The following is a 27307-nucleotide window of genomic DNA, read 5'->3' as shown; positions in this document are numbered from 1 at the left end:
AAAATGCAGCAGATGACAAAATCCTGATTATGATCAGGTTTTTGGTATCCCAGATATGCGCATTACACATGTAAACACTTTATCCTAGTTTCTGACTGTTCTCAGCCATGTTTGCTGGTGCGTCCTCAACGCAAAATACAAAGCAGTTAGTCTGTAATATAAAAAAGTTTGATAAGTGATGATCAACTCGTTGAAAGGGAAAGTCTGATTTGGCAATGCAGATTGTGAAATTAGTTGTCGTTCTAGTTTTCCATCACCAGTGATCAGCTAGAGAAGCATCGAGCAGCGGCATTCAGACACCCAGAAAACAAACTGTGTTCATGTTTGAAGTAACTCAATACATAAATAAGAGGCTGAGATGTTAAGGAATCTGGACAACTGCAAGCAGACCATCAAACCCTCCCTCCCTCCCCCCCCCACTCATTACTATAATGATCATGTAAACAGGGAGATGGATAACCAGGTTTCTCTGTGTTCCATTTATACACCCTATTCTGAATATAATCCAAACCAGGATAAGGCTCAAAACCAGGATACTCTTATGCAGCTGCCTAATCCATCCATTAGTAGCCTATAGATCTATCCACTAGGCCATATGAAGCAGGGGCATAGAGCCAGCAAAGCAAGAGCTTTATTTGTTCTCCGAGCACGTTAAAGCCAGCACAACTCTGAACATCTTTTTCATCCCTGCCTGAGTTAAAAAAAATAAAATAATTCATAGTCAGTCCCAGACCTCAGCCAGGAGTGGGTGACTTACATCTGTCCTACCCACCACCTCGTCTGACCACTCATTGCATTTTCCTGTTATTGACTCTTACCTTAGGCTTTGTGTGTGTGTGTGTGTGTGTGTGTGTGTGTGTGTGTGTGTGTGTGTGTGTGTGTGTGTGTGTGTGTGTGTGTGTGTGTGTGTGTGTGTGTGTGTGTGTGTGTGTGTGTGTGTGTGTGTGTGTGTGTGGTTTCCTGTTGTTTGGCTTCATGTACTTTCTCACTACTGACTCCTGGAGTCGAGACGACCCCACCCCTGCTCCGCCCGAGCCCAACTGACTACAAGTGCTGCTGGCGGCTTCCCATTACCGCCACACTTTTGTTTTTCACTTCTCATTTCAGAGGAGGGCTGTGGGCCGCGATACATGGAAGCGGATCCTTTGGTTGGTTTGAAGTTGCAAAGCAGGCATAGTGAAAAATGACGTGTGATCTGTTGTAGGAAGTTTTCCACATGCGGTATCTCTGTACATGGATCACACTCGTCTTTTAATAGACAACAATTGTTACGTGTGTGTGTGTGTGTGTGTGTGTGTGTGTGTGTGTGTGTGTGTGTGTGTGTGTGTGTGTGTGTGTGTGTGTGTGTGTGTGTGTGTGTGTGAGTGACAACAATTGTTACATTGTGTCTGTCTGTCTGTGTGGGCACTGGGCATGCAAACATTACATGTCAGTTTTTGAATCTCAAACAATCGCCTGACCAGTTTTTCTCTTTCTTTCCTCACTTTCTTTGTCCCTGTCATATTTTGATGTCTGATTCACTGTCTCCTCCTTCTTAACTCTTTCTCCTTTCACTTTTTCTACCTCTTCATTTCTTGTTCTCCTTCAAACTGTCTCTCCATTGTTGTTCCTTATTTTTTCCCTCTTTCTCGTCGTCTCATCATTGATTTTCTATCCATCTTCCCTCCCTGTAGATGGTTTCATGGGAAGATAACTCGGGAGCAGGCCGAGCGGCTCCTCTACCCTCCGGAGACGGGCTTGTTCCTGGTGAGGGAGAGCACCAACTATCCCGGCGATTACACCCTGTGCGTCAGCTGCGACGGCAAAGTGGAGCACTACCGCATCATCTACCACAACGGCAAGCTCACCATTGACGAGGAGGAGTACTTTGAGAACCTGATGCAGCTGGTTGAGGTGAGGGACAGCAGAGAACATTGCTGCCATTTCCTATTTTTATTTTTTTTTTCATCACATAATACCTTTTTATACCCTTAATTCACTTGGCTTTCTGTCTGGCAGGTGAAAAAGATAATTGGCCAGTTATTGCCAGTGCCAATAGGTTGGTTTGTCTTTAAACGTATGAATACTGAGGACTGAAAGTCCCAAAGTGTTCCGCTGAAACACGGAGCGTGTAAAGAGAGTTGTTTGTAAGGAAATGAAACCGTTGACCACTGACATTCAAAAACAGCTCTGCCAAATACTGCATCCTCCTCATAACTTAGTCCCTGGAGACCTCTGAGTTCCTTGGAGACATCGGTTTGGTGTTTTAAGCCCCCAATGTCGTCTTCCAGGCAGCACTGCCTGGAAGGCACTAGGATTAGGCAGTGGTGAAGTCGACAGTCGCAGCGCTGCCTTGAAGTCTACATTGGGGGCTTAAAACACCATCAAGCTGAGTCAAGTTTTACCAGCACATATTTTGGACAGTTTGGGCTCCACAGTGTGAATTTCATAAATGTAAGTAACACTCACCTGCTCTAACAAAGAAGGGGATGCAATTCTAAAAAGTGGCAATCAGATCTTAAATGTATATGTAAAGGTCCTTTTAAAAAAGGTCTTAAAATATATTCAATTTAACTTCAGGATTCCTACATTTACCCTGTACCTGTAGATACCTCCCCAAAAAGTTATCTCATCAACTTTGCATTGTTTCTCACTTTGTTTCAGGTAGTGTTTATGTTGTCAAAATTAACTCCTGGGTCTCTTCTCGTTGTCAGTTAGACAGTGTAGTGAGGCAATTAAGGTCTGTTTTATAACTCCATATCTGCCAATTTCTGTATATATGTATGATCTTATGAGATTTGGAATCCATCTTACAACTTGATGTCAGTATTTAGTAGAGGTGGGAATCACCAGAGGCCTCACTATGCGATATCATCGCGATAACTTGCCTCATATTTTGCAATTTTAAACATAATCTTCTGCAATATATTGCAATTTATTATTTATAATTTTTTTCCAACTTCAAATCTTTCCCCAATTTCATTGCATGATGTCCCCTAAAGGAAACTTTGTCATCTATCTGTTTCATCTAAAAAGATAAATTTCTCTGTTTGTTCATCTCACTTCAATTTCATTGCTGCAAAATGGTATTGTCAAGCAGACAACCTGACTAACACATATATAATAATAGATCAATACTTGGCATCTCTGTATCGATACACAGACATATTTTTTCCCACCCGTAGTATTTAGTGAAATTTGATCGAGCAATCATGATTACATAACTCTGTGAACCCAATACCCACACACATGCTCATTCAGTGTCCCCATGGATTTTCCCTAAAAATCTGACTCAAGTACATGTTCTCATTCTTCGAAAAGCTGTCTGATCCTCTCCCTCCCTGCCTGTTATCTGAAAGCCGGTTCAATAAAAGGACATAGTGTGGAGAGGGGAAGACAGGAGGCAAGATGGCAGAGGGAAGGATAGAGAAAGAGAGAGGTCTTTCATCCTCTCGGATAAAGAGAAGAGCTGGATTGGCGGCTATCACACTTTTAATTGGACCTCATCTCTTTGCCTCGCGGGGCGTTGGAAGTGGACGACAGGAATGTGCCAGCTGGCATTGGGAACATCTACATCCCCGGTCCATTCTTGTTATCAGCCACCCATAATCTATCTATCGCTCTATCCTTCTCTCACTCTCTTGTTCACACCCTCCAGGCTTGGTTCTGCCTCCACTTCCTTTCTCCACCTCCCTCCCTCCTTCTCTCTCTGTCTCTTTGTGTTTCCTCTTGTATACCTGGCATATTGCTTTCTTTCCTCCTCTCTTTGTTTCACAAAATCACAAACTCTTCTTCTGCCTTCCCTCCATACGTTTCTCTCTCTCTCAATCTCACTATGTCTTTATCCTCTCCACTGTCTGCATTCCCCCGGGTCTTCTCTTTCTCTCTATAATAGGCTATGAGAGGATGCCTAACATTCTTGTGTGTTTATCCGGCTTGCTAACTGTTCCCCTCCTCTGCCTGACCTGCTCTTATTGGCCTGGCACCACAGGCTTCACACACACACACACACACACACACACACACACACACACACACACACACACACACACACACACACACACACACACACACACACATATCATATACACACATACAGGTATACTTTCACACCCAGGCCTCCTTTCTTTCAATCACACCATCCACAGATGAGTGATACTGCTGAAGTGAAACAAAGATGGCTCCATGTGTTATTGACAACGACCCATTTTGTGTTTTTACTCTGTGATTACACCCTTCTGCGTTAATTACATATGAGAAGACCTTAATTTATCCAGCACCATTGTGCACTAAAAATACATTTCCATGCAATAAGACTGAATTTAAGTAATTGTAAACAACTACAGAGTTTTTCAAGATATCGAAATCCCTGCACATATCCTCACATATGATACAGCTACTTAAGTGAAGAAAATCCAAATGTGTGTGATTGTGTAAAAATGTATGCATGTATAGAGGGTGGTTGTGGCTGTATATGAGAGCGTCCATGCTGAATAATGGAGGGGAGTGGACCCCCTCCTTCACCATGCTGCCCCCTGGCGGTTGCCACAGTAACTTACACTCCTTGGTCAATTCGCCATGCTGCAGTCGTATAACATTGTTTTGGATGTCCGTGGGGTAGCTCCTCCTTTTGCTTTAAGTTAGTGGTCACACAGAGGTTTGATGACTCATTGTTAGCAAGACAAGACACTGATTCACCGTTTGTCTTACACATTTGAATTTCACCCAAATGGGACATCTGCGTTGATAACGCCAGTGTCTAACCTAAATGTCCTAATAATGAGCAGATATTGACGAGTTGTTTGGTTGGCTGTGTGTCTAGGGGTCAAAGATCGGATGCATTGACCTCTCTCACACCCACACACGCCTCCTCCTCCTCCTGCTGCTGCTGGTCCCCACAATAACCTTGACAGCTCCCAGCAGGGAAGCTTCTTTAGAGCAGTCTTCAGATGCCTGACACATGCTGTCGGTATTCAGCAGAGGTACATTCATTCCAAAAGACTGATCCTGTCACCTCAATCGATGTATGATTGCAGTACAGATGCAGTGGGTTCCGGTGAATTGCGTTTATTCTATTCATGGTTGTGTATAATAAAAAGTAGCTTTCTATTAAGGGTGTGACGAGATCTCGCGAGATTAAAACGTGACGAGATTTCTCGTTGAGGTGAAAAGTTGTCTCGTGAGGCGATGTGATGTCAGCGTGATGGAGCGTGAAATTACTATTGAAGATCCCCCTGCAACTTTTAAATCATTTGTGTGCAAACATTTTGGTTTTCCTGCGGAAATAATAAACGGCGAAAGAGTGACAGACAAGACGAACACAATATGTAAACATTGTAAGAAAAAAATGCCGTATACCGCGGCTAACACGAGCACTATGCAAAAACACTTACAGCACCACCACAGCTCTCTAACTACTGCACCCGCGACGAAAACATTAAAAGGGCAAACAACTCTAAAAGCCTTTGCATCTCTGCAAATAATTGCCGTGCAAGAGCCACGGCAATAACGAGGGACATAGGCGTTTTCATTGCAGCTGATATGAGGCCATTTTCTGTGGTGGAAAATGTCGGATTTCGCAACTCCTAAATATCCTTTGCTGTCTCCACTTGCCAAAGCATACCTTTCCATCCCTGCTACCTCTGTTCCAAGTGAGTGTGTTTTTTTACTGCAGGAGACATAGTTACTGCCCAAAGGTCTCAACTGCTGCCAGAAATAGTCGACATGCTTATATTCTTGAAAAGAACATGACCATATCTTAGGCTGTTCTGTGTAGTTTATCTTATAGAAAAAATTGTTTCTGTTTGCACTTGTAGTTTTGAGAGAGCAGTACTTTGGTTATTGATACACTTACTGTTTGCATTTAAAGATTTTCTGTTATTTACACATTTATTTTATTTACACATACTGTTTATTTTTTTATGTTCGATTTGTGGAAAGGAGTTAGATTTCTCATGTGAAATTGTACAAGGCAGAAGCCAGTTGGTAGAGTTTATACAAAACATTTTGCAGTGTTTGCACGTCCTTTACTGCATATGATTCATTAAAATAGTAAAAAAAAGTTAAATAACATTCATCATTAATAGTTGATTTCAAAATGCACACAAATTGTTTTGCATTTTGTGATTTTTCAGTTGAATAAAAAAACTATTTTCCATTCATATATTTCATCATTGAGGATTTCTTTAAAAAAAAAATTTAAAGTCTCGTCTCGTTCTCATGAACCCAATCTCGTGATGTGTCTCGTCTCGTGGAGTAAGCGTCTCGTCACACCCCTACTTTCTATGATTATCTAAACCATCCTTATCCGATGAGATAATTGCCAAACTCTTCACATAAATTGAAAGAACTTAACCACTGCCAAATTGTGACGGTGCATGGGCTGGATGTCAATAAATTATGTTATACGTTTTCCTTTTTATTTATAAATGTGTCCATCAAACCCTTATTCTCATTAGAGGAGCACGGTGCTTAAATAAGCGGTGCTTCCACAGTGGCAACTCTGGCGCCTCAGTTTGTTGATGCCGTCATTTCTTCAACAACACATCCTCGCCTCCTCTGATGGTGTAATATACCTCCTGTTCCAGTCAGAGCAATAGAAGCCGCCCCGAAACATCAGTCAAACAACTCCTCTCATACCCTCTTCCCTTACACATGCTCATATACTGTATGTCCATTCTACTTATCGTCTCTTATGTTATTTTCTTCTTTTGTATGGAAATGAGGCAGGGAGTCCCTACAGACAACCATCCCTACAGACAACCATCCTCTTCTTTAACATTGATACAAAGCATTGGTGAAGGGAAACACCACTGTTATCCCATACATATTAAATTAACGGAGCCCCCCTCTGCATATCAACTCTCAGCCGGAATCTTCTTTTCATCGCCACCTTCATGTTCCCCTGTAGAGCATATTGCTGGAAACATCAGCCTCGCTTTTGTTTTGCATATCAAAAGCTTGTACACCGATTCACCAATCAGATTTCATCTTTGAAAATCAGTCCTTGATCATACAACTATGTCTAAGATGGGAGAGGGAGAATGAACTATTACAGTACACACTGCCGACTGTTAAACATTAGATTTATGAAAAGTCAGAATGAAAAATAGCAGCCTGGATTTTTGTTGTAATTTCTAACACTTGCATAATGATGTTTGTCTTTACATTTTGAAAATGCGTTTAATTCTCTCTGACTCTGTCCCCAGCATTACACCAAAGATGCCGATGGCCTTTGCACCCGGCTGATTAAACCCAAGTTGATGGAGGGAACAGTGGCAGCACAGGACGAGTTCTCCAGGAGTAAGGACACACTGAGCTCATTACACTGCTCTACAGGGACACTGGCACCAATGCACACGGGGACATTCTTGTGTTTATATACACACGTTGTCACGTTAACCTCACTAGCGTACAGTCTGTGGCACATGCACAGTGTGCAGACAAAGCCAGCATCTCCTACAAGAACCCGCTATCCTCCTCGTCCTAATAGCATTAATCAACGGAGGGTAATTAATCTCTGTGTGTCTGGGGACGACTGCTTGACTTCAGCACTTCCCGAGGTCAATCGGAGTCTTCCTCCACCTCTGTCTCTCTTCATTCCTCTTCATGTACCCATCTGACCCGGCTCAAGGCTGATTTATGCTTTTGCGTTAAATCGACCCCTTGGGTGCGTACGTAGGTTCGTGGAGTAGAGCTGTAACAAGGCCCGAGTCATTTATAAAAACTCATGCTTTTTTTGCCGGTGCAACCAAAACGTAATCGCCAGAGGCCAGCCTCCGTTTCACCTCCTCAGCATCCATTTTTGCACTAATCGAAACGCATTTACCGCGCAACCTGGAGCGCAAGCCCAAGCCTATGTAAAGATACCGACCATACGCCGGACCCTACGCCGTAGCCTCACGTGCACCTCAAAAATGTAACTTAACGTAGTGGCGACGCACGTCCCTCGGCTATGACCTGGTAGCGTTGCATTTCCCCCGACTCATTTCTGGGTTCTCCTTTTCCATAAACAACATGAAATCAAGGAGAGGGGGAACTTTTCCGTCTACAGCTTTCCGGCTATGGTCACAAAGCACAGGGGAGACTCTTTGTTTCTCCCACTATGCGTCTAGATTCGGTGCTCGCTCCGAAGCTAATCACGGTCACTCTCTCACTCATTCTACCACACACTCCCCACGCACACACACATGCCGGCCCTTCTATTCTCTTAAAGAGATCGACGCACACACCAACGCACAAGTATAAACATTAGGCCACTTACGTAGGCTGCGTTGAAAGCTCTGCATGGAGCCTCCGCACAACCATAAAACAGCCTTCACTCTTACACCAGAGAACTGGAAAATGTTTCAATAAATCAACACTTTTTCTTACTAATAACAGATAAATCATTTAGAAAGAAGAACTCTGTTTCCAGCTGAGATAAGCTAGACGTAGGTACCGACTGCTCCCGTATTTTATTTTTATTTTCGCACATAACTGCCATTTGTTTTTTCAAAAGACTGTTTTGCAAAGTTTAATACTAGTTTGTTACGAGTCACAATCGCGCCTGAGTAGTCAGGGAATGACGGGGAGAAAAAAAAAGTTAAGCATGGCTGCGAAATCAGGCAAGATGGCGGAGCACGAACAACTGACTGTCAAATCTTTGAGAGAAGAGTTGACGCTGTCTCGTAATGCTGCATTAGCAGACTTCAGGGCTGAAATATCTACTTTGAGAGAAGAAATTAAACAGGAAATGGAAGCCATACGCTCTGAGACGTCCTCCAGCCTGCAAGGACTGCGACATGAAGTCGAGGAGGAAATACACAAACTTCGCCAACGCCAAGCTCAAACGACCACTGAGCAAGCTGACATGGCACAGCATCTCAATGATGCCATAGAAGGAATCCAAAAGCTCGAAAAACGAGAACGAGGTGAAGTCCAAAGAGGTTAAACGGCTATTGGATAAATGCACCGACCTAGAAAGCAGAAGCCGCCGGCAGAACCTGAGATTTATCGGGATCCCTGAAGGCGCTGAGGGAACCAACCCCACCAAGTTCATGACGGAGCTCATACATGAGATCCTAGGCACTGAAGATTTCAGCTCTCCAGTAGTTATTGATCGAGCTCACCGATCGCTAGCCCCCAAACCCAAGGAAGGAGACCGACCAAGACCGTTACTAGTCCGGATGCATTATTATGCACAGAAAGAGAAAATCCTGAGTCTCGCTAAAGGCAAGGACCGCCTTATGTATCGGGGTTCACCCATCCATATCTATCCCGACCTCCCAGTGGAAGTGAGCAAGCTCCGTGCCACCTTTTAATCCAGTGAAAGTAAAATTACGTGAGGCGAAAATCAGCTACTGCCTCTTCTACCCTGCAGTCCTGGCCATCACCATGAATGGCATTCGCCACACATTTAACTCTCCGGGCGCTGCTGAGCAGTTTTACCGTACCCAGATTTCCCGGAGATGGGTGTGTAAACCTGAGTCCACGTAGAGGATGAAGACCGACTGCCCCTGGGTCTCTGAAAAACGTTCTGCTCGCGGAGCTGATAGGAACAAAGCAACCGCTAATTCAAGAACTACTTTTCCTTTTCTTTCTCTCTCTTTTTCCTTTTCACTTGCTCTGTTAAAAACCACAACGGGAGAGTAAGGTATGACTTTGTCAATTTATAATGTAATGACTGCTATGTTCAATGTCCCTCTCATAAGTCTCTACGGTATGTTGAAAGTGTTTTGTTATTGGTCTTGTGAGGGATTGGACACTAACGTTAACACGTGTAGTTTCAGTGTTGGGGAGTAACGGAATACATGTAACGGCGTTACGTATTCAGAATACAAATTATGAGTAACTGTATTCCGTTACAGTTACAATTTAAATAGTTGGTATTTAGAATATGGTTACATTGTTAAAATCAGTGGATTACATGACGATACTTCTCCGTTTCACGAGTTTATTCACTCTGAATAAATTAAGGCAAATTAATGCATTTTCCAGAAGCCCCGATATGAAATAGAAAAAAATTGCTATTTGCGTGATCAGTCACAATGGAGTCGGAACGGGCACGACAGGGCCAGGGCAGCAATACGTTTCTATCTTGGAAATTCAAACAGCATTTCACATTAAAGAACGAAAAAAAAAAAGAAAGAAGAACTCTTATTCTGACCAGAAGATGCACGTGAAACTGACTAATGAAAATGTAATGTTTTCTAAATAGTAAAGTAGTTCTTGTTCTTTGATGTAAACATTTTACAAAATTGTATAAATGGGCTGTGGTGATTTTGGCTTTTGTAAATGCATGAGTGTTTTACATTTATGTTATTGGACCTATAGCATGATTGAAGAAGAAGACATACTTTATTATCCTATTAATACTTTTTTTTTTAATTACACACATTACACACAGGCCTGAAATACGCACACATGCCCAGGACCTATACATGCACAAATGGAGAGATGTCCGAGTTGCCTGTGAAGTCTGCTAAGTGTTATCTGTCCTCTCTTGGCAGGTGGCTGGGCCTTGAGCAGAAAAGAGCTGAAACTCCTTCAGACCATTGGCAAAGGGGAGTTTGGAGGTGAGGGATTGATTTCACAAGGATCTCTGCATCATTTAATTTCAAACATCAGAGACTAAGATCGCCTAAAACTTGGCCCTGCCTTTGTCCGTGTCAGATGTGATGGTAGGAGACTACAGAGGGACCAAGGTAGCGGTCAAGTGCATCAAAAATGACGCCACAGCGCAGGCTTTCATCGCAGAGGCCTCTGTCATGACGTAAGATCCTCCAACTATTGCTTTTTGTGTGTGTACGCACACAGGCACACCTTTCTCTTTTAAAGGAACTTTAAACTCATTGGGAATTTAGCTTATTCACCGTAATCCCCAGAGTTAGACAAGTCGACACATATCCTTCTCATCTCCGTGTGTGTTGTAAGGCTGTCTGATGGCTCCAGCGGCATCAGGCCAGCACAGAACATGCAGGTGAATGGTTCCAGTAATCCTACTGCTCCGAATAAGTGACAAAATAACGCCAACATGTTCCTATTTACATGTTGTGATTTATAAGTCTGGCGTGTACAAAAACAACGTAACATGAGACACAGCCATCTTCTAACTGTAAACAAACCGGAACTATATTCTCAGGCGGAAGAATATAGTACTTGGGCGGAGTGATATGCTTGCAGCAAGCCTGTCTGAGAATATAGTTCCCGGTTTGTTTACTGTTAGAAGACGGCTGTGTCTCATGTTACGTTGTTTTTTGTACACGCTGTGACTATACAAATCACAACATGTAAATAGGAACATGTTGGTGTTATTTTGTCACTTTTGTCACAATTGAGAGCAGTAGGCTAGTTGGAACCAGTTACCTGCAGGATCTGTGCTAGGCTAAGCTAATGCTGGAGCCGTCAGGCAGCGTTACAGCACGCACGGAGATGAGAAGGGTATGTATCGACTTGTCTTATTCTGGGGGTTACGGTGAATAAGCTAAATTCCCAATAAGTCGGCGTGTTCCTTTAAATAAAAAGTTGCTTTCTATCACAGGTTACTTTTTCATTATTTATTTTTTTGATGTGGACAGGCAGAAGATGCCTTTATGTTTCCAGCACACTAACACTTGATTTGTTTTCTGTTTCTGTTATGCTTTGTACAGGCAACTGAGGCACAACAACCTGGTGCAGTTGCTGGGGGTAATTGTGGAGGAGAGGGGCAGTCTCTACATTGTCACAGAGTACATGGCAAAGGTTTGTCACAAGCCTTAACATGTTAAAAAAAAAGAAATAAGTATTATTATATTATAACAGTATTGTAAATACCGGTACGCACATATTTTTAAACTTTCTATTTGGTTTGTTTAATCCACAAAACGAACAGCATACAGCATGTTAATTAGTGAGAGGTCAGATATACTGGAAGGTGGATTTGGTCACAGCTGGCTGTTTCCCCCTGTTTACAGTCTTTATGCTAAGCTAACTGACTGCTGGCAGTAGCTTTAAATTTACCATACAGATATGAGAGCAGTAGCAACCTTGTCGTCTAACTTTCAGCCAGAGTGTATTTCCCCCAAAAATGCGCAACTCTTCCTTTTTAATGTGATATGTGGAACCTAAAGTAGACCTTACTATTTAAGTTAATAATAATAACCTAAATAACAAATGAATAACAATGATTCATGTAAATACCAAAAGACTTGACAAGACACTCCTATCCAGTTTTTAGCAACCTCAAAGTTTGAATTAGTAAATTGACATGCTTTAAAACATATTTCTTCCCATGTTGCTCAGTTGAGGATACACCATCACTTTGTTTTTGACTGGAACCATCCATGCTTAAAATGTCCTCCTCCTCTGAACACAGGGCAGCCTAGTGGACTACCTGCGCTCCCGAGGACGGACCGTGCTCGGTGGAGACTGCTTACTCAAGTTCTCTCTGTGAGTCCTCTTCATCTCTGTTCAAGTACATTTGTAGAAAAGGCAAATGTTTGATCAGCCCAGCTCAAGGTCTAGAGCTCAACTTGCTGCTCTTTAACTGTCAGGTTGTGAATAGAGTTTCAGAAGAACAGTGTCACGCTCTTGACTGGGAACATAAAAGAGCCCTTTGTTTACACAAGCCACCATCCTGCAGGGTGTCTGCCTTGATTAACGGCTGCTTTATCTGCAAGTCAAGTGCCTTAAAGTATTCATTTACTCAACAGTCATTTAGCTGATGTAACCAGCACGACTTAAAATGAGTGCAACCATTATCAGTAGGCAGAAATGCAAGCATCCAAGTATTTCATGATCGAATGAACATGTTAGAGATTTGCAATGGGATTAGATTTTTTACTGCGTGAACTTTAAAGGTCCAGTGTTGTAAGGTGTTTAGTTGTTCATTTTCAAAATCTGTGTTGCCCGTTCACACACTTGTCCTTTTTCATAAATATTTATCACCACCATCAATTCCAAGTATTCCTTTTGGCTTGAAATTTTACATTTGCATTCGCATGAACTGGGGTAGACGCTCCATATTCATGCGCCATCTTGAAATACGTTAGCCGGTAAGGGACATACAGGACATATCGCTCCGCCTTTCGCGTTTTCGCTGTCACATGATAAACTCACAGGTGCTGCTGATGCTGCTAATGGGTATCGTAGCTTCCTGGCCCGGACAAGTTTGAAGAAGGAAACATGGAGGACCACAAGTATTCAAAATCGAAATTTCAGGAACAGGAGTCTTCTTCTTCTTTGCCCAGAAAAAGAAAAAGGATATTGAAAAGAGCAAGAGACCAGCGTTATCAGAAAAAAAGAGTGAAGGCTATCGTAGCTGTAATACGTACTTTGAACTGCGTGGCGCGACAGAGTTGATGGCGATATATGATCTCAACGCTAGATGGGAGAAGTTCCCACATATTGGACCTTTTAAGCAAGTAAAGGCGGAAGATGTTCAGATATTTCCTGTTTTTTCTCCTCCACTTTCACCGTCTCTTTTTGCATTAATTACATTTGCACTGCAGTTGTCGTTAATCATTTGGCAGGTCTTTTTTATTTCTTTATTATTAAGGAGTAGATGCACACCTGTGCGTTGTTATTCTCTCAGTCATCATCCCTCCTGTCTGCCTGTATCACCCAGTGATGTGTGCGAGGCCATGGAGTACCTGGAGGCCAACAACTTTGTCCACAGAGACCTGGCAGCTCGTAACGTGCTGGTGTCTGACGACAACATCGCCAAGGTCAGCGACTTCGGCCTCACCAAGGAGGCCTCCTCCATACAGGACACTGCCAAGCTGCCCGTCAAATGGACCTCCCCCGAAGCACTAAGAGAGAAGGTGAGAGATGACAAGGGGTCGGACGGGTAGCAGACCTGAGCTAATGTGCTGTTGCTTTTCAGCTGCTTCCCCTACATTTAATTTGAGTGCCAGCGTAAGTAAGTTCTCGGACCACTCTTAAGCAGGGATGATAACTTTATTTTATTTTTATTTGATGTCAAAGTTGACACCGCTCTGACATCACATTTAGCAAGAAGCAGACAATCTGTACACGACCCGTACAACAGGTCTGGATTACTTGTGAATTTCCTTTTATATCTAAGAGAAAATTCTAAGTACGAAAAAATTGGGCGGATGCAACAAATTCTTTTAAATCATTCCTACGTGCCAATTAAGACCAAATGTGTTCGTCCAGGAGGTTCTTGCATGAGGCCCAATGTGTTTATAGAAAAGCTTTAACAGCTTTTATCTAATGTTTTTGCTCCTGTGTTGTTTACCAGTTCAGGTGGATTGGAATCCCATTCAGGACTTGGTTTGATAGCAGCAGTTGGACTAAGAGGCAGCCTGCGGCTCCTTATTTTCCACTTAGCAGCTTTCAAATCTGCATGTGCACATGCTCTTTGGATCCTGCATGCTGATTCAACTCACTGAACACATTTGGTGTTACTTTTGTGTTTGTCGTACTATTCACGTTTCCTTACTTGAACTCCTGAAATACTAATAACAAACCAAGTCTCGCTCCTTGAATGCCTTTATTTAATGTTTGAATTTGGGTTCCTTTTTATTTCCCGACAGAGGTTTTCCACCAAGTCGGATGTCTGGAGTTATGGAATCCTACTTTGGGAGATCTACTCCTTTGGGCGTGTGCCTTACCCTAGAATTGTAAGTACCTGAACACCAAAGTTCTGTGGCTCCCCGAGGTCTGAGGTATACCAGCAGGTGGCAGGCTTAATCGCTGGGGACCAGTGTTTTTATTTATTTTTTATTTATTTGTACAGAATTAGTGAGATGTCTTGTACCTTCAGTGCTGACCTCAAAATAATTAGATTTGTGCCATGAGACTGCTGGAGCAGGTGATGAAAATGTGTACTGTATTATGAATGTAATTACTCCTGCATATGTAGTGACATTTACATATTTAGTTATTTGTTGTTGTGAGGAATAACTGTTTCCCGGGATGTCGTGGTGGCAGTCGAGTCCCATTTAGGGCTGCCACCTCTTAGTCGATTAGTCGACTAATCGGTCGTTTTGGTCTTAGTCGACTAAGATGTCTTTAGTCGATTAGTCATTTTTTATGCTTATTCATGCTTAATTACTTATTTCCAAGAAACTTCTGAGCACATTTATGGTAAACACAAGATTTAAAGTGGTGCTTTTGGAGGATTACAGTAATTGTGGAGAAACTCAGTTTTACAGATGGTTAATTAACTACATTTATATTGTGCTTTTCTAGTCTTAACCACCTCTCAAAGCGCACAGCTCTGTCAATTAAATCAACTAATCGATTAGTCGACAAAATCCTATAAGTGTTAGTCGACTAAGAATTTCTTTAGTCGAGGACAGCCCTAGTCCCATTGTCAGTCGCGTAAGCCGAATATCCATCATCACGCGGAGAGTCCACGTCAAACATTTCTCTGTCTCTTGTCTCGCAGCCGTTGAAAGAGGTGGTGCCCCGGGTAGAGAAGGGATACAAGATGGACGCCCCGGACGGCTGCCCGCCCGTGGTCTACGACCTGATGAAGCAGTGCTGGACCCTGGACTCCGTTGTGCGGCCCTCCTTCCGCATGCTGAGGGAGAAACTGCAGCATATCAGAGCCAAGGAGCTCTACCTGTGAAGAGGAGGCCCAGAGGGGGGGGGGGCGACACAGCCCAGCACAGCTGTAAAGTGGGAGGAGGAGGAGGAGAAGGAGAAGATGGACCACAGCATCTTCCTCCTGCCTGCCTAGCCTGTTGGCCTGTGAGACTGCCATATTGTGCCCCCCCCTCCCCCTCCTGCCCCAGCCGCCCTCTGCTTCCATACAAGGACTGTTTTCCTGTTTGTGTTGTATAGCTTTTGCCGGACACTTTCCTCTTCTCTTGATGGACCACTGCTCTTCTTTCCTCCTTCTATACCTGCCGCTGCTCACTCGCTCTCTCTCTCTCTCTCTTTCTCTGTCTCTCTATCTCCTTCTCTCCATCTCCTTCTCTCTCTGTCTCTCTATTTCCTTCTCTCTCTCTGTCTCTCTCCTCTCTTGGTCCAAGTTTCTCCTCTTCCTACTTAGAAGATTCTTTTTCTTATTTTTTTCCTCCCCTCCTCCTCCTCTCCTGAACGTGACATTAACTGGAGGGGAGGCTGGCCTTTTCCTCCACGTTTGTCAGGTGCTCTTTCTTCTTCTTCTTCTTCTTCTTTTTCCCCCTCCCCCTCCATCATTCCCGGATCTCTGTATCGCCTTGTGGCTCTGCATGAATTCAGCCCAGCTCTCCGTCATTCCATCCTTCCTTCCCTCCCCTCGGTGTGGTGTCAGGTGTGGGGCCTTCGCTCTGTGCTAAAGTGCCTCCAGTCTTCAGAGCTCCAGACTTCCCTCCAGCACGTCTTTCAACTGGACTTTTTTTTTTTTTATTACTTTTTTAAGAAATCTTTTTTATTGCTTTTTTTTTCAGGGAGGTTATCAAACCGTTTTTTTTTTTTTTTTTTTTTTTTTTTTTTTTTTTTTTTTTTTTTTCTAGTGCCGTCTCTTCCACCTCCACCATCACCCCATCAGACTGGGATTTCTTTTTTTCACGTGTCCATGAAGAGAGCGTGAACAGGAAGAGAGAGGATTTGGGGGCCAGTATCATGTTCGTCCTCAAACCAATACAGTAGAAGAAGTGGATGGGGGGTGAGGGGGGGCAGGACAATAACAGGAGTCGGGGAGAGACATGGTTGATTCATCATACGTGGGCTTGTTTTTATATCAAAATATATTTAAAGGATTTAAAAAAAAAAAAAAAAAAAAAAACAAGGAAAAAACTGACTTTGGCAGAGAATAAAAAAGGAGGACTTTCAGAAGCCGGGTGTCTCTTGGCGTTGGAATGTTGGGTGTCTCTGTGAACGCTGGGGTCGGGGTGGTGCATGCTGTGTGAGAGGCCTTGGGTTCAACTGTCAGTGCTTTCAATGTTCATTGTTTTATTATGCTATCATGATTATGAATAAATCATTCCATCTGAACAGTGTGGGAACACCTGCATCATTGTGTGTGTGTGTGTGTGCGTGTGTGCGTGTGTGCGTGCGTGCGTGCCGAATGCACAGTGCCCTAGAGTTTAAAGTGCCCATATCACTTTTTCTGGGATTTGGGGTGTTATTTTGTTTTGAGTGAGATATGGTTTCTGAATGTGTCCTGCCTTCAGTCTCCGGTTGAGCTGCTCAAAATCTGCAGGCCTTTCTACGACACACACAAATTCACCCTAATCTACTAAATAAATTGGATAGAACTACTTACATGTCCCTGTTCTGCAGGTATTCCACGCAAAGTTGGAAGTGCGCCCTCGTTTAGAAGAAGTCTCCGGGCTAATCCTGCCTTGTACAGGCCGAAGTTGGAGAAACAGCTAGCTAGCTCATGTAATCCTTACCTAGCTACTGAGCATGTGCGACTGTAGCTAAAACAGAGACCTGACACAGGGTGAAAAGAGGAGCTTCAGCAATGTGCAGTACAACAAAAATATGTTTTTTTGAAAATTAAACCATGTAAACCTATTCTGGTACAATCTCAAATTACAATTATGAACCTGAAAATGAGCATAATATGGGCACTTTAACACATTGAATTTTCATATAACATCCCCTTAAGTCCATAGTAGAAATATTCAACAGTAGGGAGTTGAATATTTCATGAAATGAAATTACAAAAAGTTGATAGAGCACTAATATGGTTCATATTCTTCCTCACAGCCAGCCACACCTGGAAGCTGCCGGTCACAGCGCTAGCTTTATTCAACAGCCCCACTGGAGCACATCAGGGTTAAGTGCCTTGCTCAGAGGCACCTTGATAGTAATAGTTGATAAAGAGGGTGAAGGTTTGCCATTCATTCTCTCCAATTAGATTTTCCTGGCCCATCCAGGTTTGAAAATGGAGACCATAAGAACACTTCAAACTACAATGTGGTTTGTAGTCTATTCGAGATCAGAATGGATGATTGAATGATTTTTTAAAACAATAATCACAAGCCCATATGTACATGAAACAGTTTTTGGTCACTGTAATCATTTCTCCTGTTCATACTCGCCATGTAGAGATTCCTTACCAATGTGATCCTAATGGAAAAAATTGGGAGGTGGGACAAAATCTACAGTCCTGGTTTGAGGGAATTTGAACAAACATTTGAATGCAGTTTTGCACCATGCAAGAATTGTAGATTTCTCTTGGTGCAGAATTACAGCCACGATGAGCTTTCCTTAGTATGTGCCATTTCTGTGTCTGTAGCTATTGAGGAGGAGGGGGGGCAAGGTGGAGGGTGGGGGTGTGGGGGTGTGGCCTTGACCAACTGCCACATTGCTCTTTTGAAAGCCATGAAGTCTCTCTCTCATGGGTTGGCCAAATTCTCTGGGCGGGCAAAGCAGAGAAAGGAGAGGTAACCTTGCTTGTTATGACCTCATAAGGAGAAGATTCCAGATCGGCCCATCTGAGCTTTCATTTTCTCAAAGGCAGAGCAGGATACCCAGGGCTCGGTTAACACCTATCACCATTTCTAGCCACTGGGGGACCATAGGCAGGCTGGAGGAACGCATATTAATGTTAAAAAACCTCTTGAAGTGACATTTTCATGCCATGGGACCTTTAAGACCATAAGCCAACAGCTCAAATTACAACGTGCTTTGTAGTCGTCTGTAATAGACCAGAGATATTTAAGATTAGGAAGTATCACTTACTTGGAATAGATTTATCTGGTTTATAGCTACCTTTATGAGGGATTTGAGATGCCTTACAGGATGGAAAATCTGTCATTACACTTATTTTCTCAACAGGTTTTCTCTTATTTATAAAACGCTGACTCGTTTTTAGCGTCCCTGTCTCCTTGAATCACATCAAACAACCTGAAAAGAGAAAACAAACTATTCAGCAGCACTTCATGAACAACCTGTGAAGAGGATCACAAGACAAAGTCACTTTGAACTGATGCTCTAAAGAAGTGCGTCTCGCCTGTCTCAAAGCCCAATCTCTTTACAGATGTACACCTAAAAATAAATCCTCCTATGATGATCTTTTGATAGCAGAAGTGCCATGAACAGGTGGTGAAGTGTCAGCAGAGCCGTATACACTAGGTGTGAAGGAGTGTTGCTGTTATGTCAGCTGAGCAGTTCACGGTGGTTAACACGATGCTGGATTCAACTGTCTGTGCCGCCTCTGCTCTTTGGAGGGTGTCCACTCGCCCCCAGTGTAACTTGCAGGGTGGGATGGGACCGGAAATCTTTTAGTCTCACTGATGTTGTGTTGTGCTTCCACTTAAACTCATTCAACAGTCATTTGTCATTTTTTACTTTGCCCAAACCGTGGATCTTCCTTTGCTGCAGCAAACAAGTGTTCGTGGACGGGAATTCATAGGATTCCTAGGAATTTTAATGACAGTGACAGGGCGGTAACAAAGGGCTGGTTACGTAAGCAAGGCAGTTTGTGCTCATGGCCAAGACTGTGCTGCTGTGAGGACCTATCACGCCAGCTCCAGTTTGCCATCCTGCTACGGCCGCACGAGACGGGCCTGCCGCAGAGGTCCCTCCCCTTCCCCCTCCACGCTCAGCTTGTCTCCTCGGCTCACTGGCAAAAAGTACAGCTCATTAGCCGATTGGGGGAACATTTTTGGATGTCGCCTGGCTGCCAGAAATGGCCACCGGGAGGCAGAGTACATTCTGAGTTCCCAAGGGAGCTAAAAAGGAGCCACACAGAGAGCTTCAATCCTGGATTGAATTGCATTTGTGAAGGAGTTACTCAAGATGTCAGGCATTCGATTTTGGAGATGTGCACGTTCTAGTAGAGGGGTCAAAGGTCAGGCCAGCTGCATCATTTATTGTTCAAGGACACTTGACAGACGCAATCTTATAATTCTCTCTCGCCTCCAGACCATCTGACACCACAGCCTTCATATATTACATCCATAGAACAGTAAACCCTTATAATTTTATATAATATGTTGAATTATAATGATACATTTTAAAATGTAAAGCCCAACTAGAGCTATCACTGATGAGAGCTTGTGGTGACAGGAGTGAGAGTTAACACACAGCTCTCATGTCTGGACGCCTTGGTTTTTCGTTCACACTTAAGTAATCCTGACAACCGCACAGCTCTGCGCTCTTAGTAGGCAGAAGCAGGAGGGTTGATGTGTTAATCAGCTTTCGATAAGTTATGGATCCGTGCAACTGACGGCAGCCAGGCAGCACACTTGACAGCGAAAAATTAGCTCCTAAATTAATCTGATTACGCCAACACAATGTGTTTTGTTTTTTTTGGCTGAGTCCAAGGAAGATGCTGAGGGCTGCACATGTTTTTGTGGCGTTGGCATGTGCATTGTCGTCCTGCGTGTGAAGCCGGACTTGACAGATTTACATGTATGACAGAATGAGGGTGAGCTAGGAGGGTGTCAGGTCATGTTTTTTTTTTATTTGTTTTTTTTCTGTTTTTTGCTTTCAGCCAGCCTTGGCTTCATGTGCTGTTGCTGGGTTACATGATGGCAGATTTCTTGAAGCCACATGACTCACCAGAAAGACACACAAATCTGTGTGCAGTCTCAGGCCCGGATCACACGGCATTAACAGTTAATTCACCGTCGTACTGTAGCTTTTGCAGCACAACCCTATTTTATATTTGCACAGGTGAACCACTTCCATCTGGAAAGTAACCACTAAAACCAGTCAGTTACACTGGAGCAGGTGCACCTCAGTATTCTTTTGTATTTTTGTATTTCATTGTTTATTTAAATAGGGACAGTGCATTTTAATGGACATCAGTACAAGTACACAATGTAAATATGCTAGAGTTAGCACCATAGCTAGTTTTCATCTATTGTCCCCAGGCAGATAAAACATAAAAACAGTAACAAGCATGCAACACCCTCATAATTCGAGAGGCAAGACAAACACTAACAACAACAGTCCAGACAAAATACAACAGAACATGTAAATGTCACACATAATGAAATGTGTGAGGCAGTTAAAAGTGAGTGCAGCCTTGGTTTTCTAAAAGCCAGATTTTTAAATGAGTTTTAAAATGTGGGACGGTCCCTTATTGTGGGGGGTAGGTTATTCCAATATGTATTTCCCTTTACTGACAAAACAGGTTGTCCAAATGTGGTGCACCTAAAAGGTATTACACAGTCCCCTTTGGTGGAGGCCCTTGTAATACCACCACTCTCAATTCTTTGAAAGAAGTCAAGTACATGATGAGAGGAAGGAGTCGTTTTGACACTTTACTAGGTGTCTAAGGCTTTTAACACCGGTATGTGAATCCATTATTAAACCACTTTTTTTTTCACACTGAATACTAACATTTAATGTGTTTTTCTCAAGTGCACCACAACAGTAGATACTAGTTGAGGCGTGAATGTTGTTCGCAAGAAAGGGAATAAGCGTTTTGCCGAAAATGTTAACCTATTCTTTTAAAGACAGCTTGGTGATACATTGCAGGGGGAAAAGTCTTTGTCTGTGGGCCACTGCATTCAGGCTCATGTGCTGTGCCACAGTGTTGTTGAAGGTTTGAGCAAGCTGAATCACTCCCCTGTTGGCCATGTGCATCATATGGAGTTTATTGAACTGCATGCTCTATTTAGTCTGATACAGCATCAGTTGTGTCTGCCACGTAAATGTTGACGTCTTAACGTCACATTCGGAGGTTCTTATTCTGAGCTGCACCGAGAGCTCGTGTATTTTTCATGTCTGTCTGCAGGAGGCATGACCTCGCAAACAGAGCTATTCATTAGCACTGACATGAAGACAGAAGGGAGGCCAACCTCAGACGTCACAGAGTCAGAGAGCGTCATCCGGACTGAAGACTGAAGGAATACATCTTCAGCTAATAAAGGCAAAATAAACTCATGGCTTATTCAGACATGTTTTATATAAAAATGTCTATTTTAACACATACATTTTTTTTAATCCAACCCCTGACAGGATAGTTGATGATTACATATTTCCAGTCTATCTTAAAATAATATCCACAGGCACATACAGTATGTGCAGTGAAACAGTTTTTGTGATCGTTTCTCCTCCCCATGTAAGCTGTGAAGAAATTCCCTTCCTAACACCATTATTTGTCATAGATGGGCGACAAAAGTCAAAGTGCTAGTTCTGCGTAAAAAATCTATTTGTGTACATGTTTTCATGGACTGTTTCCTTGCTGAGCTGCAGTGGAGACAAATTAACAAACCGAGGGAAAGACTATAACTTTGGAAGATACCCGCTTGATTTGTGTAACCCAGACTGCTGAAGCCTCGTATTAGCTTTGGCTGATTTGGTTAGAATGTTCTTTCTTTTTTTCTTTTTTTCTTTCATTATACAGGAAAGTTAAAAGTAACATTTAAGTTACAATATAAACGGGCCTGACCCAGTTTAGAAACTGGTTTCCAGCAGGTTCCTGTTTTGAAGAAACGTACAACACTGGACACAACTTACAGGACATAAGGACAGAAACATTTGTACAGGACATCTGCATGGACTAGACATATTCAGACAGCTAAAAGAACAATACAGTTACGGCACATGAGGACCAAAACATTGGCACAGGACATTAGCATGGGCTAGACAGATACAGACAACTGAAAATAACAATAGAAACAGTGCAAATAAGACTTGGACAATACACGTTTCAATGTGCAAGTGTAGCTGTTGAGAAGGAACAGTTTGTGTGCCTTTTTGAAATATGTGATGGATGGTAGCACTCTGATGTGATGGGGAATGTCATTCCAAATTTTGGTGTATGTATAGAAGAAGGATTTCTGACCATAGTTGTTTTTGTATGAGGGAACTGGAATGAATGCCTGTGAGACTGACCTAGTTTTTTTTTTTACACCGAAGCAGGACTGAGGTGAATTTTGTTCTCCATCTTTAAAATCTTTCTAGGAAGGGGTCCCTTCAAGGCCTATATGGCGAGGAGAAACATTTGCAACAACCAAAAACACATATGGGGATGTGGGTATTGTTTTAAAAACAGACTTAAAAAAATGTAAATCTATCCTTTATAACATTATCCAGAGATGGGGACTCGAGTCGCACTTAAGTTGCACAAACAGCTGACTTCAGACTTGACTTGTGACTCGACCCAAAAGACTTCAGACTTCGGACTTGAGCTTCGAGACTCGTCAACAACCTGTTTTCATGCAATTATTGCTTTTTAAAACTAAATGTATTCATGTATTTCTATTTTTTTTTATTGGTGCATATACGTTGGGGAAACGTACGACGAGCTGCATGTCCCCTGCCTTTTGCCATAATGTGCAACGTAACGCATGCACTATGCCTTATGTGCGTGTACTCACATATCAAAAAATGCATAGACAATGGGCAACACCTAGTCCTCCCGGAGTTGTGCCTTTTGTCATTAGTTTTGCTTTCAATAACTTCATAAACAGCGGCAGTAAGCTAACAGCTACATGCAAGGTGTGTGGCACCAATTTCATCAGGCATCTCAAAACGCACATCCCACCCATGAAAAATGTAGTATGTATCGTCACAGGTAACAAGCTGGCCAGAGACTTGAGACTTGACTTGGACTTGTGGCAAAAGACTTGAGACTTGACTTGGACTTGCCCCTCAAAGACTTGAGCCTTGACTTGGACTTGAGCTCAAAGACTTGAGACTCGACTTGGACTTCCAAAAAATGACTTGTGAACATCTCTGTCATTATCACAGTAGAGGGTGAAAGCAAAGCAAGGTAAGCCATTTGAACAGCATTCAACAGCAGCAACAGCCTGAATTAATAACGTTTGAGGTGTCCTGCTGCTCATCAAAGCCCGAGCTGTTTTTGGGAGCTCAGTGCTGGAGACAGATAACACGCGGGCACTGGGTCCGACAGCAGATGTGGAGGAGCGCAGCAGTGATGTAATGACGGACTGATGTGAGCCAGTGTGTGATCTCCTCTATGGGCCCACCCTCACAGTGTCTCACTCGGAGAGTCGGTGATGGCTCAGTAACAGAGGGAGACTGGAGAAGGAGGATGACAACCACAACAAAGGCGAGCCTTGTCTGCTGAGCAGCACGTAAAAAGTCCCTGCTGCCTGTGATGTAACACCGGCCTGCTTTCTGAACCTCCTCTTTATATAACCCAATCGTTGCCCTGCAGTGTTGGCTGATATGTTCATTTGACTTTGTGAAATATCAAGGTTCCCCGAGTTGCAGAGAACATGTTTTCTGCACCGCTTGTCAGCATGAATTTGCATTTTGCTCTTGACATTTCACCTCCCTCTGCCCCGGGCCCCCTTCCCGCTGGTTGCCAGCGGGGGTTGGGGGGTTAGGTTGGGGGGGGGCTGTGCCAACACACATCCCAATAAGGAGAGGGTGAAGGGCCCCGCGGCCCCTGGGAGCCACCATTATGATATTACTCCACATAGTAACTTTCCAACCTACATTATCCTCCTGACTGTCTTCAAAATGCTGACAGTGAGAGGAACAAACGGCATTTAAGCGGCATCAGGAAAGACTTTACCATAAAATCAGAAAATTACAAAAAGATGCATCAGAGTAGAATGTAAAATCACCCAATTTAAATATTAAAGATGCTCTCTTTAACTTTAAAGCTGCTCTAATCAATATTTTAGTCTTAACAATGGATCAAATGATTACGTGTAATGTGGAAGGGGTCGCTGACAAGTCTGCTAAGAATGATCTCCTACGTGACTGCGGTTCCTATTAGAGACAGAGCGCATGTTAGGAGGGGGAATACAGCTCTCCGCTCTCCATTGACTTGTATTGCTTGAAGGTGCCTCATCGTCAATTTCGTCTGCTAGCAAACAACAGAAAAATGCCTAAAGGCCTCTGTGTGATGATATTCACTACAGACAATGTAAATAACCCATAACTTAAGTATTTGTAAACAGCCGACCCGAAAAACGGAGCTTTTATGAAGGCTAAAGTGGATACAGACGTTCTCCCTGCTGATTCCTCACGTCTGTATCCACTTTTGTCTTTATAAAAGCCTAGTTTTAACAGTCTATGATAAAAGCTCGGTTTTTCGGGTCGGCAGCTTATAAAAACTTAAAGCAACACCAAAGCACTTTTCCTCTTCGGTCCCCCTGCAGGTTGGAAGCGGAACTGCCCGTTACCGTTCTCATTCGAACTACAGATCTGCTACCCGATCTGGCAAACTTGCATAGTGCGGTTTTAGCCGACAGAGGGCCGCAAAACCAATGCAGAAGTGCCGTTCACCCTGTTACAAGTTGACGAACCACTGAAACGATTTTGGAAACATTATTTTAACCCTTGTGTGTTGTTCGGGTCTATGGGACCCGTTTTCAATGTTTGCTAAAAGAAAAATTATGCTCTTTAATATTTCTTCTAACTCCAACTCATTGGCCTTGGCTCATTTTCTGTGAATAACATAAGAAATTACTTATTTTCAATTACTGCACATGGTACACACCCCCGCCACCCCCCTACACATAACTATTACATATGAGGTGTTTGGGTCTATTTAATTGTAGGTGCTATGAAACTATGTTATCTTTCTGCACCTGCTATTCCCACACAAAGTTACAAAATTGTTACATTTCACACACTTTCACCTGTTCTAATTAAGTTCTAAGAAATAAGCACCAATAATGATCAAAAATCTTGTTTCTATTTTTTTTTTACCTTTTTTATAATTGAATTTTCTTATTTCTCACAAAAAACGAAAATGATCATATCATCATAAATGTGATCTCACAGGGGTAAATGGTAAATATGAACCATAAATGATATATATATATATATATATATATATATATATATATATATATATATATTTGGTAATTGAACTAAAGTAAACAACTATTAAGTGTTTTTACATACAGTACATTGTTAGGGCTGTATTGATTTAAAAGCCTAATAATGTGGTGGTTCCACCAGACCCGGGAACATTGGCTGTGTAACAAAAATATGAACACCACACAAGGTACAGAAGAATCTCTGGTGTTGCTTTAAGTTATGGGTTATTTACCCTGTTGGTAGTGAATACCACCACACATTCCTTCACACAATACAAGTAAATGGAGAGATGGAGAGTTGTTTTTCCCTCCGTTGGGCGGGGCTTTCAGAGTATGACGTGATGCGCTCTGTCTCTATGGAGCTTTTTTTGCATTTCATGTCATTATTCACAAGTCATCATTTGGATTTTACGGTCTTTAATGTTTTGGTTCCGTCTGACTGCTCTCATCGACCTGGTTGCCCTCTCTCGGCTGTGTAGCTTTGCCAGCGCATGAGAGATATGCCTGATGTATTTTGTTTAGCTCAGTGCTTTGCACAAATGTAGCTAAGTCATATCCAGTAAGTGTGTCCACTGTATGAACATGCTGTAGTGTTATGACTTATTCAAATGCCACAAAGAAGTGTAACAAGGGAATTTAATGCATTACACAGTGCTAAACTCTCCATATGAGGCTATTTAGTGCACTAGGCAAACAAGTTAGCTAGCCCTTCTGCTGAAGTCACTAATCTTTTAGCGTGTGCTAGATGTAAGCTGGCCGTGGTGAATAAATGCTGGCACAGAAATAAGTCTATATCGACGACGTTTCATTCACGGGTTTGTTCCGGCCCCGCCGGAGGTTGTGCCGGATGGCCCTTACTTTGGGCCAGATGTCCCTCACATTCCACTTTCTTTGTGTTGGCATTCTAAACTCCGGTCGTTTCGGGAAACATCCTCCGAGCTAGAACCAACAGTCAAATTACATTGATCTTTTTTCATCACACACTCAACAGCAAATTTCCAAATTTAAATTCCAGAGCACGCCTCCCAACGTGCACGTGTTCCACCAAAACAAGTTCCTTCCCGAGGCTATTTATTTGCAGCGGCACCGTACGTTAGCGCAGCCCAAGACGATTGTGATTGGTTTAAAGAAATGCCAATAAACCAGAGCACGTTTTCCTCCTATCCAGGAAATGTTGTGTGGGCTAGCCAGACCCTCCTCCGCAGCGCTGTGGAGGAAGGTCTGACAATGCGAGACTACACAGAAGGTGACGCAGCCCTCCCATCCATCATGCCACATATCAACACTGAAAAACATCATCCAAAGGAAATGATAAAATGAAACGCCGCAATAAAGCAAAAGCCATCTCTGTCTACAGACTTACTGACGTTACCTTAAATTATTTCTGCGTTTTGAAGTTCAAACCGTTTTCAGCCATTTGGAGACGCTAGTGTGCAAAGTTTGTTGGTTCAGCTTGAAAGAATCTTCTCTCCTGACAGGCCGGGGCCAGGCAGATGATGTGAGGTTTGATGAATCCTCGCTGTATGAGTCACAGCAAAAGTCTGACACTGAAGGCTCGTCATGCTCGCTGTCATTCAGAAGTAGGCTGTTTGTTATCACTTTTCATAGGCGAGCAGCAAGCTGGGTGGCAGGCTGCCTGAGCAGACAACATCCTTGTGTACCATTTATAGCAGGAGTGCTAAACTTTACGCTACACCTCCCCA

The 27307-nt window shown here is 42.9% G+C and overlaps 1 protein-coding gene across 3 annotated transcripts in view; it reads left to right on the top strand.

Moving 5' to 3' along the window:
• Positions 1 to 15553, top strand: part of cskl (c-src tyrosine kinase-like) — a 57311-nt gene extending 41758 nt beyond the window's left edge. For all 3 annotated transcript variants that reach the window (XM_028584844.1, XM_028584851.1, XM_028584856.1), the window contains exons 5-13: positions 1674 to 1893; positions 7188 to 7281; positions 10470 to 10535; positions 10633 to 10732; positions 11610 to 11700; positions 12314 to 12387; positions 13565 to 13760; positions 14496 to 14582; positions 15353 to 15553. In XM_028584844.1, coding sequence (XP_028440645.1) covers positions 1674 to 1893; positions 7188 to 7281; positions 10470 to 10535; positions 10633 to 10732; positions 11610 to 11700; positions 12314 to 12387; positions 13565 to 13760; positions 14496 to 14582; positions 15353 to 15535 — 1111 coding nt within the window. In that variant the 3' untranslated portion in view covers positions 15536 to 15553. The remainder of the gene's footprint in view (positions 1 to 1673; positions 1894 to 7187; positions 7282 to 10469; positions 10536 to 10632; positions 10733 to 11609; positions 11701 to 12313; positions 12388 to 13564; positions 13761 to 14495; positions 14583 to 15352) is intronic.
• The last annotated feature ends 11754 nt before the right edge of the window (positions 15554 to 27307 follow it).

This window comes from Perca flavescens, chromosome 1, assembly GCF_004354835.1.
Source record: "Perca flavescens isolate YP-PL-M2 chromosome 1, PFLA_1.0, whole genome shotgun sequence".
NCBI classification, from domain to species: Eukaryota; Metazoa; Chordata; class Actinopteri; order Perciformes; family Percidae; genus Perca; species Perca flavescens.
This window is presented reverse-complemented; position numbering and strand designations above follow the sequence as displayed.